This window comes from Schistocerca cancellata, chromosome 1, assembly GCF_023864275.1.
Source record: "Schistocerca cancellata isolate TAMUIC-IGC-003103 chromosome 1, iqSchCanc2.1, whole genome shotgun sequence".
NCBI lineage: Eukaryota > Metazoa > Arthropoda > Insecta > Orthoptera > Acrididae > Schistocerca > Schistocerca cancellata.
The window spans coordinates 1,037,709,850-1,037,724,922 of record NC_064626.1 but is presented as its reverse complement, the minus strand read 5'-3'; the positions used below and the strand labels follow the sequence as shown (position 1 = coordinate 1,037,724,922).

At 45.2% G+C, this 15,073-nt stretch overlaps 1 protein-coding gene across 1 annotated transcript in view; it reads left to right on the top strand.

Annotated features, from left to right (window-relative positions):
• Window positions 1-15,073, top strand: part of LOC126089978 (solute carrier organic anion transporter family member 74D-like) — a 111,708-nt gene that overhangs the window by 40,242 nt on the left and 56,393 nt on the right. The window contains exons 5-7 of the mRNA XM_049906951.1: window positions 4,172-4,345; window positions 7,129-7,492; window positions 13,686-13,833. Of these exons, the coding sequence (XP_049762908.1) occupies window positions 4,172-4,345; window positions 7,129-7,492; window positions 13,686-13,833 (686 nt within the window). The remainder of the gene's footprint in view (window positions 1-4,171; window positions 4,346-7,128; window positions 7,493-13,685; window positions 13,834-15,073) is intronic.

The window sequence follows — 15,073 nt, the reverse complement described above, 5'->3', positions numbered from 1 at the left end:
GAGGCCCGATGAAAGAGGAAGCAAGACACCATATTGAAGTTGTCTTGTTCAGTAGAAGCCCATATTCGGTGGGTTTTATATTATACTTTACACGCCATACTGTTACTAAGCAGCAGCACATTGAATGCCTCTAGAACGCATCGTTATTTGGAAGATTTGTTGTAATAACACTATTCGTGTTTCGTTATCATCTCGTTATACACTGAAGCGCCAAAGAAACTGGTATAGATATGCTTATTCAAATACAGAGATATTTAAATAGGCAGAATACGTCGCTGCATCCTGATCTTAGATGATCTTCTCTCTGTTACCAAGGAACAGAGGGACAGAGTTTATGCTACCTCATCCGTTGTTTATTAATTTCGCGTTCCATAATATCTGACTTCGGCCACCTTTCGTTTGTAACGGCGCTAGCGTTTATGTGTGTGTGTGTCTGCTACTTTCCGGCAGTTTCTCTGAAAAACCGAGATTTTAAATTCCCTTGTGCAGCGCTTACTTGCTGCAGTTTAGCGGTGGAAACGGCTAGACGTGCTCTTGTCGAAATATGGGCAGTTGTCGAGACCGTGACCCGACTGCATTCCCTTAAATAATTTGAACAAAATGAAGGCGTTCTACGATATTCGAAGCAGATTGTTATCTTCTATGAGGTTTCGGGATTGCAGTTGGATAATACTGACATCTTGCCAGAATATTTCGACTGGCAAGCGTCCAGCCATCTTCAGGTGAGTGTCCGCCACTGGAGACTATTAGTTTTTTTTTTCCTTTATCGTTATTTCATGCCCCATCCCCATGTGGGCTGGGTGGGATGGCAGCGGCACAATTCGCCGCTCTTCAGCCAAGAGACTGTATAAAATAAAACATTACAATTTAAATAATAAAAGACTGGGATAAAAGATGAAGTTTCCACACGGAAAGGGGATGCAATGGGAGTTAAAATATACAAAAAAAAGAAAAAGAGGTAGTTTCACGAGGCATGTTTATTTAGTGCCTCTGAGCACTATGGGACTTACCTTCTGAGGCCATCAGTCCTCTGGAACTTAGAACTACTTAAACCTAACTAACCTAAGGACATCACAGACATCCATGCCCGAGGCAGGATTCGAACCTACGACCGTAGCGGTCGCGCGGTTCCAGACTGTTACGCCTAGAACCGCTCGGCCACCCCAGCTGGCTGTTTATTTAAAATCAACATATAATTCGAATGACACTCGACGAAGACGTAGCACATAAACCTTTGCGGCATAAAGAGCACAATTAAAAACGCCATTCAGAGTAGTGATAGCAACACGGGACTGCAACACTGAACACACACTGCACGTGTGTTACATGCATGGTGGCTCCAAAACACGACCAGTTAACTGGATTAAAATTGGAAGGGCCTGCCACAGGAGGGGAGGCCAGAGAGGAGGGAGAGAGGAAAGAGAGAAGTGGGGTCGGACGAGGAGGGTGGAAGGAAGGGGCTGAGACAGGGAGGATGGAGAGGAACCATCCCAGGAAGGAGAGCAAAGACTGGGAGAAGAGAAGTGAGAAGGACAGGGACGAAGAGGGTGGAAACAACAAGGGGGGGGGGCAGGGAGGAGTGGGATCCCTAGGGAGAAGGGGAGGGGAAGAGGAGGGTCAAAGTTGGAAGAAAGGATAAATATCGGGGCGAAGCACATCATCGGGAACGGGAAGACGGAAGTTTCTTTGGGAGAGGATGTGGAGATGGAGAGCGGACGGGACACATCGGTAGAGGCGCGGCAGCAGGCGGGGAGTGAAGAGGAAAGGAGACACCAGGGGATGATGGGGATCGAGGCGGTGTTTGGTGTAGAGAATACGGATGTGTTCAAGGAAAAGGGGAAGGGGGTGGGAGGATCCTCGTGGGGGACTGGAGATGGATGCGGAAAGCGAGATGGAGCGCATTTGAACCCATAGAATGTCATGTGTCATGAATGCCGACTTACTGGGCTGCGAAAGGCGAATGTGGTGCTCATATTCAAAGCACGTTTCATGCACTGTCCATATTACCTGATGCATGTAAGCTTTGCCCAACGGGTAAGGAATTTTGCAAATTGCGGCCTTCCGCAGACCTGGATGGTCCTACGAACCGAGGAGGGCACTAATCTTCGCCGATGACCAGAAGATTACTTTAACTTGATGTTTCTGTTGTAGCCGGCCGAAGTGACCGAGCGGTTCTAGGCGCTTCAGTCTGGAACCGCGCTGCCGCTACGGTCGCAGGTTCGAATCCAGCCTCGGGCATGGATGTGTGTGATGTCCTTAGGTTAGTTAGGTTTAAGTAGTTCTGAGTCTAGGGGACTGATGACCTCATATGTTAAGTTTCATAGTGCTTAGAGCCATTTTTTCCCTTGGATCCAGCCTACTTTAGACGAAAAGTTGCCGACGTATGGAAGGAACGCCCTGGACTTGAACATCTCCTTATCTTCTTGATGTTGTGGGTGGTCAAGTTTCTTCCTCCTTAGCGCTATGCTAATCTGATGTTATCTACTGGATAAAGTAGGTGGCTCCGCAAGACATCCAAAACACAGTCCCAACGAGAGCTCAGGGGTAGAGCTTGATGTTTTGCATTGCAAAAATCATTCTTCTACCTGTCCGGAAGGATGCCCCAAAACAGGAATGGAGTGCAAATACTTTAAACAATGTATGCAATACCTATAATCCCAAAGTAGCTACATTTGAAGGGCCTGTGCCCGCTGTTATGGGCGTCACATATAATCGCACTGCTTAGAGTCTTTTATGTTTTATATCGTATAAATACTTGCACCGCTTAGAGCCTCCTGTGTTTTATATCTTTTTAATGCAGTTTTAACTAGATGGGGTCAGGATCCTATAGAAAACTAATTGTATAACTATCAGTAAATTTGTGTAAATATTAGTAATTCTTTGAAACTAGCTGCAATAACCAATCTTAAAATTTATACATCGTTATGTTCACATATTATTAGTTTCATCAGTCGTAAGAGAGTGTGATAGGCTTTGGTTAATACCAGTATGAGTACATTATTAAGTACTACTTTAAATGTTCTAAAACAATACCATATGAGACAAGAGTGTATGTAGACCAATGTAGACCAATGTAGACCAATCATAATACTGCAGTGCCTCTGCCCCTTGGTGAAGTAGACAATGCAGTCTGTATTAGAAATGTTTCCTTGTTTTTAATCAACCTTCTGAGCTACAAGATCAAAGCAACTCCTATAAGTAACTCTCCATAAATGTAAATTTTTTCCTTTTATTCTATTCGTGTAATATTTTTCTTATCTAACTAACTATGTTCATATTTTCTTTATATTTTTATTTCAGTTTTATATTTATACTAAATATTATTAACATGATAATACTTTGTAAATGAAACAGCAAACCACGCACGCAGCATGCAGCATGAGATAGCATAGATCTGAAACTTCCTGGCAGATTAAAACTGTGTGCCCGACCGAGACTCGAACTCGGGACCTTTGCCTTTCGCGGGCAAGCGCTCTACCATCTGAGCTACCGAAGCACGACTCACGCCCGGTACTCACAGCTCTACTTCTGCCAGTACGTCGTCTCCTACCTTCCAAACTTTACAGAAGCTCTCCTGCGAACCTTGCAGAACTAGCACTCCTGAAAGAAAGGATATTGCGGAGACATGGCTTAGCCACAGCCTGGGGGATGTTTCCAGAATGAGATTTTCACTCTGCAGCGGAGTGTGCGCTGATATGAAACTTCCTGGCAGATTAAAACTGTGTGCCCGACCGAGACTCGAAGAGCGCTTGCCCGCGAAAGGCAAAGGTCCCGAGTTCGAGTCTCGGTCGGGCACACAGTTTTAATCTGCCAGGAAGTTTCATATCAGCGCACACTCCGCTGCAGAGTGAAAATCTCATTCAGCATAGATCTGGTCCGCCTCCTCGTGGCTAGGGACGGAAACGGTGCAGCTACTCGCAAACAAACCATTTGTGAGTAGCTGCAACGGCTAAGAGACCATGACTTGCTGCAAATATACTGAAATCAGTAAGCTAACAACCCACCATAGTTATCAAGGCGGTGGGTTTCGAGTGTGGTTAAACGTAAAAAAAAAAAAAAAAAAAAAAAAAAAAGTGTCCGGAATGACTACGAACAACAATGCGTTGCTGCTGTGTATCTGCACAGCACAGCAACACTGTTTGAAGACTACGCTGACTGTTCGCTGTTGCAGGGTGGATCATCATGGCGGGCGTGCTGTTCGTGATGTCGACGCTGACCGGCATGTTCCCCAAGCAGCTGCCGCGGGCCGCCGTGCGCCGCCTCATCGAGCAGGAGAGGCTGAAGGCGCAGGGCGACGAGGAGGCGCTCAGGGCGGCGCAGCAGCCGCACCGGACGTCGCTCTCAGGTGAGGCGCCCTTCGTTCACTGGTCGCAGCTGGCGAAAACAGAGGCCTGCTCACCTCGGCACAACACTAAGACGGTGGTGATTCCGTTCACACCAAAGTGCAGGGTTTTTCACGTGGGATTCAACCACTCTGTCCGGCACCGAACGGTAACCGATACACCTGTAGGCTGTTGCGTGTGTTCATAGCATGGCGCTCCGGCTCGGTTCTCTGACACTACGGCAGGTGTTGCATCGCGAAGATCCTAGTAAGTCGTTAAGCCATGTAACACTTCGAATCATCCCTTACACTGGGGGTCACAAGATTTATTCCCGCCCTTCATATCACAGTTCAGCGAAATTGCAGTGACTGATGCATGACATAATGAAGTGGACTAGGAAAGAACTACAGCTGGTACTACGAGTACGCCGGCCAGGGTGACCGAGCGGTTCTAGGCACTTCAGTCTGGAACCGCGCGACCGCTACGGTCGCAGGTTCCAATCCTGTCTCGGGCATGGACGTGTGTGATGTCCTTAGGTTAGTTAGGTTGAAGTAGTTCTAAGTTCTAGGGGACTGATGACCTCAGAATTTAAGTCCCATAGCGCTCTGAGCCATTTGAACCGTTTTTACTACGTGTACAACAATCGTGAAAAACTATGTCAACTTAAAGAGTCTTTTAATCTGAGTGGCTGGCGTGGTAGAAGGTGATTATCCTCAGATCAGCGCGTCAAATCCCGCAATTTCATTATTTAATGGCTGCGTTATGACGGATTTGTCAGTGCAGTGTTAATTACAGAGTGTGGCCGGATGCCCTTCCTGCCGCCACCCCAAACCCCCTGGGCGGAAGTAGTGTACCCCAGCTGTTGCGTCTGGTGTAAGTCATGAAATAGTGCGAACGTTGCGAGTCGCGTAACTGAGGCGGAACAGGGGACCAGCCCGGTATTCACCTAACAGGATGTGGAAAACCACCTAGAAACCACATACAGGCTGGCCAGAATACCGGCCCTCGTCGTCAATCCGCCGGGCGGATCCGATCCGGCGCCGGCGCGCCTACCCGAGTCCAGGAAGCAGCGCATTAGCGCCCTCGGTTACCCCGGCGGGTTCATTATTTATTTATTAATACTGAATATTTCAGGTTTCTTTTATAATATAGGAAAAAACTTCTCAATAATAAACTATCACCAAGTTGTCAGAACTTCATTTTTGTATTAATTTTTGGAGTATATTTGAAAAATAAAACGGAGCCGAATCACTTCCTGGACCATCAACTTAGCGTCGAATGACAGTCTTGGGAAGCGATTCATGCAATCCATCTCAGTAGCTAGTTGTGCACCAAACTTGCTAGTAACACTCCGAACAGTACAGTAGAATGGATGTCTGTGTGCATACAAGATCGCGCCTCCGCATGCAAAACAATTGAGCTTAGGATGTGTAATTTGATCTGTGAAACATGTACGACAATTTGTACAATCTTATTAGTGTACAACAATTTAGATTGTGGATAATGAGGATGTTAGTTACGTCTTACACTGATGTGAGAAAGGTCTTGGGATAACGATGTGCACGTATAGGGATGGCGGTAGTATCGCGTACACAAGGTATAAAAGGGCAGTGCATTGGCGGAGCTGTCATTTGTTTCCGACGTGGTTATGGTCGCACGACTGAATTAACCGACTTTGAACACCGAGTGCTAGTTGGACCTAGACGCACTGGGCATTCCATTTCGTAATCCGTTGGGGAACTCAGTATTCGGAGATCCACAGTGTTACGTGTGCGCCAAGAATACCAAATTTCAGGAGTTACCTCCCACCCCGCCTTGGCCGACGGCCTTCACTTAACGACAAAGATCTGCGGCATTTTCAGTGCTAACAGGCAAGCAACACTGGGTGAAATAACCGCAGAAAACAATGTGGGGCGTACGATGAATGTATCTGTTAGGACAGTGCGGCGAAATTTGGTGTTAATCGGCTATGGCAGTAGAGGCAAGACGCGACAGCCCTTGCTAAGAACAGATATCCTGACGCGCCTCTCCTGAGCTCGTGACGAAATCGGTTGGACCCTAGACGACTGGATAACTGTGGCCAGCTCAGTTGAGTTCCGATTTCAATTAATAAGAACTGATGATGGAATGAATCGCAAGGTGTTGGTGGTTCGATGATGGTGTGGGCTGTGTTTACGTGGAAAGGACGGAGTCGTCTGGTCTAACTGAACCAATCATTGACTGAACACTTTTCCGCTGCTACTTGTACTCCAATTTGCAGCCATTCACGGACTTTATGTTCTCAAACAACGATGTCATGTCATCAGGCCACAGTTGTTCACGATTGGTTTGAAGAAGGAATGGACAATTCGAGCGAATGCTTTGGCCACCCATATCGCCCGACGTGAATCCCATCTAACGTTTGTGGGATATAATCGACACGTCATCTCGTGCAGGACATCCTGCACTGCCAACACTTTCACAGTTATGGACGGCTATGGAATCAGCATGACTTAATATTTCTGCACGAGACTTCCAACGAATTGTTGAGTCCATGTCACGTCGAATTATTGCACTGCGCCTGGCAAAAGGAGGTACAACACGATGTTTGGTGTATCCCATGACTTTTTTTCACCTCAATGTAATGTGTAACTCACTTTTTCAAGTCCTCTAGTATATGGGGCACACGTCTTTAGTTGCGCTGAGTGTGAGAAAATGGTCAAGGACCAATAGACCAACCAGTACATCATATTCAAAATGGAACAGCTAAGCCTATCATCAGCTATGTAGCTGTAAAACTGTTACTTGCTCCTCATGTACCCAACAGACATGGTGAAGACTTTCTGGCGGTTGCTGAGAAACGCAACGCTTATGTGCAACAACCTGGCGGGCATCTTCTACTTCGTGGGCTACGCGCCGTACTGGATCTTCATGCCCAAGTACATCGAGACGCAGTTCCGGCAGTCGGCCAGCGTCTCGAGCCTGGTGACGGGCACGGTGGGGCTGCTGTTCTCGGCCGTGGGCATCCTCACCTCGGGGCTGGTCATCTCCAAGTTCCGGCCGCGCGCGCGCTACCTGGCCGCCTGGAACGTGCTCGTCGGCGTCATCACCGTCATGGGCATGATCTCCTACGTCTTCCTCGGCTGCAACACCAGCGAGGACACGCACAAGACCTTGCTGCCCACTGGAGAGTGAGTGAGCCCATTTATCGTTTCCTTGCGCTGTACTGTAAGTCGCTAAGTGCTCAGGTGGGTGCCACTCTCTGGGTACGTTCTTAGGTGGATACTGAGGAATTTTTGTGTCAATTGCTGCTTCTTTCACCTTTGATTTGTACAGTTGAGAAACGTCAACTTCCAACGTGGTTAGGGGTCCACGTTAAGCAGATGACTGATTAGGTACGTCATTTCGAAGGTCAGAAGAAGGAAAGGGCATACTGCTTACAATAGAATCATCTACATCTACATCTACATCCGTTCTCCCTAAGCCACCTGACGGTGTGTGGCGGAGGGTACCTTGTGTATCTCTATCGGTTCTCCCTTCTATTCCAGTCTCGTATTGTTCGTGGAAAGAAGGATTGTCGGTATGCTTCTGTGTGGGCTCTAATCTCTCCGATTTTATCCTCATGGTCTCTTCGCGAGATATACGTAGGAGGGATCAATATACTGCTTGACTCTTCGGTGAAGGTATGTTCTCGAAACTTTAACAAAAGCCCGTACCGTGCTACTGAGCGTCTGTCCTGCAGAGTCTTCCACTGGAATTTATCTATCATCTCCGTAACGCATTCGCGATTACTAAATGATCCTGTAGCGAAGCGCGCGGAGTTGGATCTTCTCTGTCTCTTCTATCAACCCTATTTGGTACGGATCCCACACTGCTGAACAGTATTCAAGCAGTGGGCGAACAAGCGTACTGTAACCTACTTCATTTCTTTCCGGATTGCATTTCCTTAGGATTTTTCCAATTAATCTCAGTCTGACATCTGCTTTACCGACGGTCAACTTTATATGATCATTCCATTTTAAATCACTCCTAATGCGTACTCCCAGATAATTTATGGAATTAACTGCTTCCAGTTGCTGACCTGCTATTTTGTAGCTAAATGATAAAGGATCTATCTTTCTATGTATTCGCAGCACATTACACTTGTCTACATTGAGATTCAGTTGCCATTCCCTGCACCATGCGTCAATTCGCTGCAGATCCTCCTGCATTTCAGTACAATTTTCCATTGTTACAACCTCTCGATACCCCACAGCATCATCTGAAAAAAGCCTCAGTGAACTTCCGATGTCATCCACCAGGTCATTTATGTATATTGTGAATAGCAACGGTCCTATGACACTCCCCTGCGGCACACCTGAAATCACTCTTACTTCGGAAGACTTCTCTCCATTGAGAATGACATGCTGCGTTCTGTTATCTAGGAACTCTTCAATCCAATCACACAATTGGTCTGATAGTCCATATGCTCTTACTTTGTTCATTAAACGACTGTGGGGAACTGTATCGAACGCCTTGCGGAAGTCAAGAAACACGGCATCTACCTGGGAACCCGTGTCTATGGCCCTCTGAGTCTCGTGGACGAATAGCGCGAGTTGGGTTTCACACGATCGTCTTTTTCGAAACCTATGCTGATTCCTACAGAGTAGATTTCTAGTCTCCAGAAAAGTCATTATACTCGAACATAATACGTGTTCCAAAATTCTACAACTGATCGACGTTAGAGATATAGATCTATAGTTCTGCACATCTGTTCGACGTCCTTTCTTGAAAACGGGGATGACCTGTGCCCTTTTCCAATCCTTTGGAACGCTACGCTCCTTTAGAGACCTACGGTACACCGCTGCAAGAAGGGGGGCAAGTTCCTTCGCGTACTCTGTGTAAAATCGAACTGGTATCCCATCAGCTCCAGCGGCCTTTCCTCTTTTGAGCGATTTTAATTGTTTCTCTATCCCTCTGTCGTCTATTTCGATATCTACCATTTTGTCATCTGTGCGACAATCTAGAGAAGGAACTACAGTGCAGTCTTCCTATGTGAAACAGCTTTGGAAAAAGACATTTAGTATTTCGGCCTTATTCTGTCATCCTCTGTTTCAGTACCATTTTGGTCACAGAGTGTCTGGACATTTTGTTTTGACCCACAGTAATATTCAAGCCAACAATAGGTTTGATGAGAGCTTTATTTTATGGTGAAATATTGCGTTATAAATTCACTTCTATTTGAGAGCAAAATCTGTTTTTTTAGACCACGACAATTTCATCTTTTAATTGTTCAACAAATTTCATATTTTGAGCCATTTTTGCGATTTTCTTTAGGAGTTTTGTAGTAGCCAAATGCTGATGGAGTGGGTTTAATACAGCCGATAGTCGGCTTCGGGTTCTCGCGCGCTTTTCGCGAAGAAGTTGAATTGTAGTGTAAAAATCTCTCAGGCTGCCATTACCATGTCATAGGTATTTGGTTAGAGAGAGATGGCGGGAACTAAAAAGGGACTGAGAATTTTTGTAATTGTTGTGCTTTACATCGGAAGACTAGTTTGATGAGCCTGTGCAAACGTCTTCATCACTGAACAACTACTGGAACCTACATCCTCTTCGACCTGCTTACTGTATTCATCTACGAGTCTCCCTCTACAGTTGTTGCCCGACACTTATCTCTACTACTGAGCTGACTACTCCCTAATGCTTTAGCACGTGTCCTAATAACTGTTCATTTCCGTAAGTCAAGTTGTGCTGTAAAATTCTTTTTCCCTCAGTTCGATCTATCCATATGATCTCCACCATTTTTCTGTAACACCACATTTCAAAAGCTTCTCCTCTCTTCTAATCTGAACTGTTTATCGACAACGTTTCACTTCCGTACAGGGCTAACAATCTAGACAAATAACTTCAGAAAAGACTTCCCAACACTTAATTTTCTGTTGAATATTAAAAAGTCCCTCATTTTCAGAAATGCGTTCTCTATTATTTCTAACCTGAATTTTTTATCCTCTCTACTTCGACAATCATCACTGATTTTGCTGCCCAAATAGTAAATAATAATCTTTTACTTCTATTATCTCATTTCTTGATTTAATTTCCTCAGCATCACTTGACACATTTGACTACATTCCATTACCCTTCTTTTACGTTGATGATCATCTCATAATCTATTTTCACTGTCCATTGCCTTCAACTGCTTTATCAATTCTTTTTAGTCTCTGACAGAATTTCAGTGTCATCAGGAATTCTCAATTTTTATTTTTTTCCCAGTGCTTTAAATTCTTTTCCAAATTCCTCCTTAATCTTCTTTACTGTTTACTCAATGTACAGATTGAGTAACATCGGGGAGAGGCTACAAATCTGCTCGTTTCCTTCTGAACCATTGCTTCCCTTTCATGTTGTTCGACTCTTACTTCAGTCTGGTTTCTGTACATGTCATAAATAACCTTTCGCTCCCTATATTTGTTCACTGTTGCATTCAAAATTTCAAAGAGTGTAGTCCAGTCAGCACCCTCAAAAGCCTTCTCCAAAGCTATAAATGCAATAAACATAGCTTTATCCTTCCTCAGTTCTAAGATAAGTTACATGGTCAGTATTGCCTCGCATGTTCCTACATTTCTCCGGAACCCAAACTGATCTTCCCCGACGTCGCTATCTACTGGTCATTCCATTCTTCTGCATATAATTCCTATCAGTATTTTGTTACAATGACTTATTAGACTGATCGTTCGCAAACATTCACCTCCTGCTCTCTTTGTAATCGGAATTATTACATTCTTAAAATCTGAGGGTGATCCGCGTCTCTCACATATCTTGCGAACCACGACAAGTAGTTTTGTGTTTGAGGGCTCTGGCAAGGATTCAGTTATTTTGGGGAAATGTTGTCTACTCAAAGGAAGCTAATTTTCACTTTGCTCCTTCATTGATCTGTCAAATTATTCTCGCAGTACCTCTCGTCTCCTCTTCATATATTTCCCCTTCCATTTTCATTATATTGCCTTTGTGTCATTTCCTGTTGGGTGATGGGCAGTACAAAAACAAAAATATGGCAATGATAGCTGCAAGAGAGTTGTTTACTGTCCGCACTATCCGTTGCGTGCTAGCTGAAATCCAAAAATCCGGCAGCCTGTAGCAGTAACATCCACTGGAATTTGGCTCGTTATAACAGATTTCGACGGACTGTAATTACTACCTTAACGTAAATCTACGTCGTGACAATAGAATTCATGGTGCTCAGTCACTGAAGATTTAATCTTTTGCTTCAGACGTGTGGAGTGTTCATACATTTAATACGATCTTTTGTTATTGTTTGGAGAGCTCATTAGGCACGAGCATAGCTCGCGAAAGGCGACATACCGGTCTGACAAACATTCACAATTTGCTGGGAAACTTTCTCCTACTTTTCTGAAAAATGAATATCCCAGAAGGTTTCTCTGTAGAATTTTATTTATGGGGCCCACCACCTTCGTATGACCTGTAAGTAAAGTTACCGTCCCGCCAGATCCTGAATAACGTCATTGAAGTATGATCGGGCTCGAGGAAACGTGAAAAAAATGGCTCTGAGCACTATGGGACTTAACATCTATGGTCATCAGTCCCCTAGAACTTAGAACTACTTAAACCTAACTAACCTAAGGACAGCACACAACACCCAGCCATCACGAGGCAGAGAAAATCCCTGACCCCGCCGGGAATCGAACCCGAGAACCCGGGCGTGAGAAGCGAGAACGCTACCGCACGACCACGAGATGCGGGCAGGAAACGTGAAGCTTACTCTTTCGTATCTTATATTTCCGGGTCGATTAACAACAAAAAATTGTCAGTTTTTATTGGTAGTATCTATATTTAAATCAGGTTAATTCAGTGCATAGTCTAGCCTCTACAAGTAAGTGAACTATATTCATTATATCGATTAGTCGTAACTTCGAAGATTCTCTTTTAGTGTCGGGTCAGGTATATGTTGATGCAATAGGTCTGCTGCGACTGACTCGTGATCTACGGTTATTGTTGTTATTGTTGTTGTCTTCAGTCGGAAGACTGCTAAACCGGTGCATAATAAGAAAGTAGTAGCGGGTTAAGTTTATGGATATAAACCTGAATACGTGCTGTTTCAACTCATTGCAATGAAACGTAAGTTGACGATGGTCAAAATGATCCCAAAGTACTAATACAGGAACCCTAGTGAATACTGTTCTGACCGCTTCAGTGAATTACACACCTGTAACACAATTTTACTTCATTAACTTTAGGAAATAATATGTCCAAAATTACCATCAACTTGGGTTTAATACCTACACTATAGATGTTATTCACTGGATTTTATAGGCATCAACGTGATCGCCGTAAATAACGTAACGTTGTCTGTAGACAACTGAGCTGTACACCGACCGTCTAGAAAGTTTCAAGAGTGGTTTTATTTCTGGCGTATGAGCGAAATGTACTCAGTAACTACGTGAGCTAACAGTAGTAAACAAAGAATGTGGATTCGACCAGTCAGTTGCGAGCAGGCAGTGTTCAGCAGTGTTTAAGGCACTCTTCAGAAGGTTTTTAAGAAGAGAAAAGTGTGTGCAAATTTTGTCACCTTGATTCCCGAAAAACAAGAAATACACGTGGATGCCTACCGCGACTTGACCGATATACGGAACGCGAACAGTTATTTTGTGAAAAAAATGATGTTATCATTAGGAACCTACCACAAAACGATAAACCGAGCGAGGTGGTGCAGTGGTTAGCACACTGGACTCGCATTCGGGAGGACGACGGATCAATCCCGCGTTCGGCCATGCTGATTTAGGTTTTCCGTGATTTCCTTAAATCGCTCCAGGCAAATGCCGGCACGGTTCCTTTGAAAGGCCATGGCCGACTTCCTTTCCCGTCCTTCCCTAATCCGATGACCTCGCTGTCTGGTCTCCTCCCCCCCCCCCCCCCCCAAAAAAAAAAAAATGGTTCAAATGGCTCTGAGCACTATGGGACTCAACTGCTGTGGTCATAAGTCCCCTAGAACTTAGAACTACTTAAACCTAACTAACCTAAGGACATCACACACATCCATGCCCGAGGCAGGATTCGAACCGGCGACCGTAGCTGTCGTGCGGTTCCAGACTGTAGCGCCTTTAACCGCTAGGCCACTCCGGCCGGCTCCCCCAAAAAGAACAACAACAACACAAAACGATAAAGTGCAGAACCTGAAATTAAGGATCAACGATCTGACGACATGCCAAAAAAAGAACGACATCTCTGGCAATTTGGCGTGGTTTAATGACCGTTCTCTGCCATTGTACACCTGAAGCATTAAAACCGTCTTATTAACTTATCCCTATTTTTTTATTAATCCTGTCTCGAAACCTTTTTGGACTTACGGGGCTATGTAGGCGGGCAGGCTTTTGAGCGGGACGCTGTTGGCAGGCTGTCGACGCTGACGGAGTGCAACGCGGCGTGCCACTGCGGCTACGTCACGTACTCCCCGGTGTGCACCGCCGACGGCCGCACCAGCTTCGTGTCCGCCTGCCACGCCGGCTGCCTCTCCTCCTACGTCAACGACAACGGCACCAGGGTGAGTCCCGCACACCACTGGCCGCATGTCTTTAATTTGTTGTGGTTAGTCTACGTTTCATATCTCCTTCATTCACACATCCTGTTTCCTGGTGAACTCTTCAACTTTTCAAATTTTTTACTGCCTGCGTCTTTAGTTATCCATTATACTTACTATCTCGAAATCAAAGAAACGAGACTCCGCGTTTAACTGCGAAATTACACGGATGTGCAGAAAAAATGATCACCGCAAAAATGAAATTCGTCTGGTGGTGTTTCGGGCACGTGACGCGGTAAGCAGAGCAGAGTCGAATGGGGAACCATCCTAACAACGATACGGGCCTTAAATGGTGAAGTCTGCTGATTCTGGCAAAGGTTAGATCGTTATGGCGTGGCGCCTGCTAACGACCATCTCGGCGAAGCTGCTCGGCTGCTGGCGTGCTTCTGTCGTAAGCGTCTCTGTAAAGTGGTTGAAAACACAAGTGTTTCAGAGTATATCCTATAGCGCACATTTTTGAACGTTGAGATCCATAGCAGACCATCCCTACGTATTTGCAAGACCCAACGACATTGACAATTAGGATTGGACGATTGGACAGTGGATGAATGGAAACATGTTGCCTGGTCCGACGAATCATTTTCCTTGTTACTCTAGGACCACAATCGTGTCCGCATACGCAGGCTAACGTCTGCCAGAAACATCCACCGCATCACGGACGTAGGCAGTTTGTAAGTGGGCTGCTTCTGTGTTGGCAGCTCTGTGTAGCGCTTTGCATTGCATCTCTGACTGCGCTTTCTTGTTAAGAGACTCTGTGGCTGGTCGGACTCGTTGTTGGAAGTTAATCGCCAGTAGTGTTGGGCAGTTGGAAGTTAGTCGCCAGCAGTGATGGAAGTACTGTTGGGAAGGTGGCGGTGAACAGCCAGCAGTGATGGATGTTAGATGTGAGAAGTTAGCATTGATGGAGGGTACAAATCTGAAGTGTTAGCGTAGGCTAACGACCTGTACTTGTTCGACTTGGAGACTGAATGTTGTTCGTGATTATAGAACTTTGTACTAGATGTCAATGACTATTAATATTCGTGTTTGAACTGGATGTCACATTATTAAGGTAAATAATACATTATTTGGTTTGCAACAAAATCTTCCCTTTGCTAACCACATGCCTATTAGTGGCTAGTGGCTTTAGTAGTTGGAATCTTTTATTTAGCTGGCTGTATTGACGCTCGCTGTATTGCAGTAGATCGCGTAATGAAGATTTTTG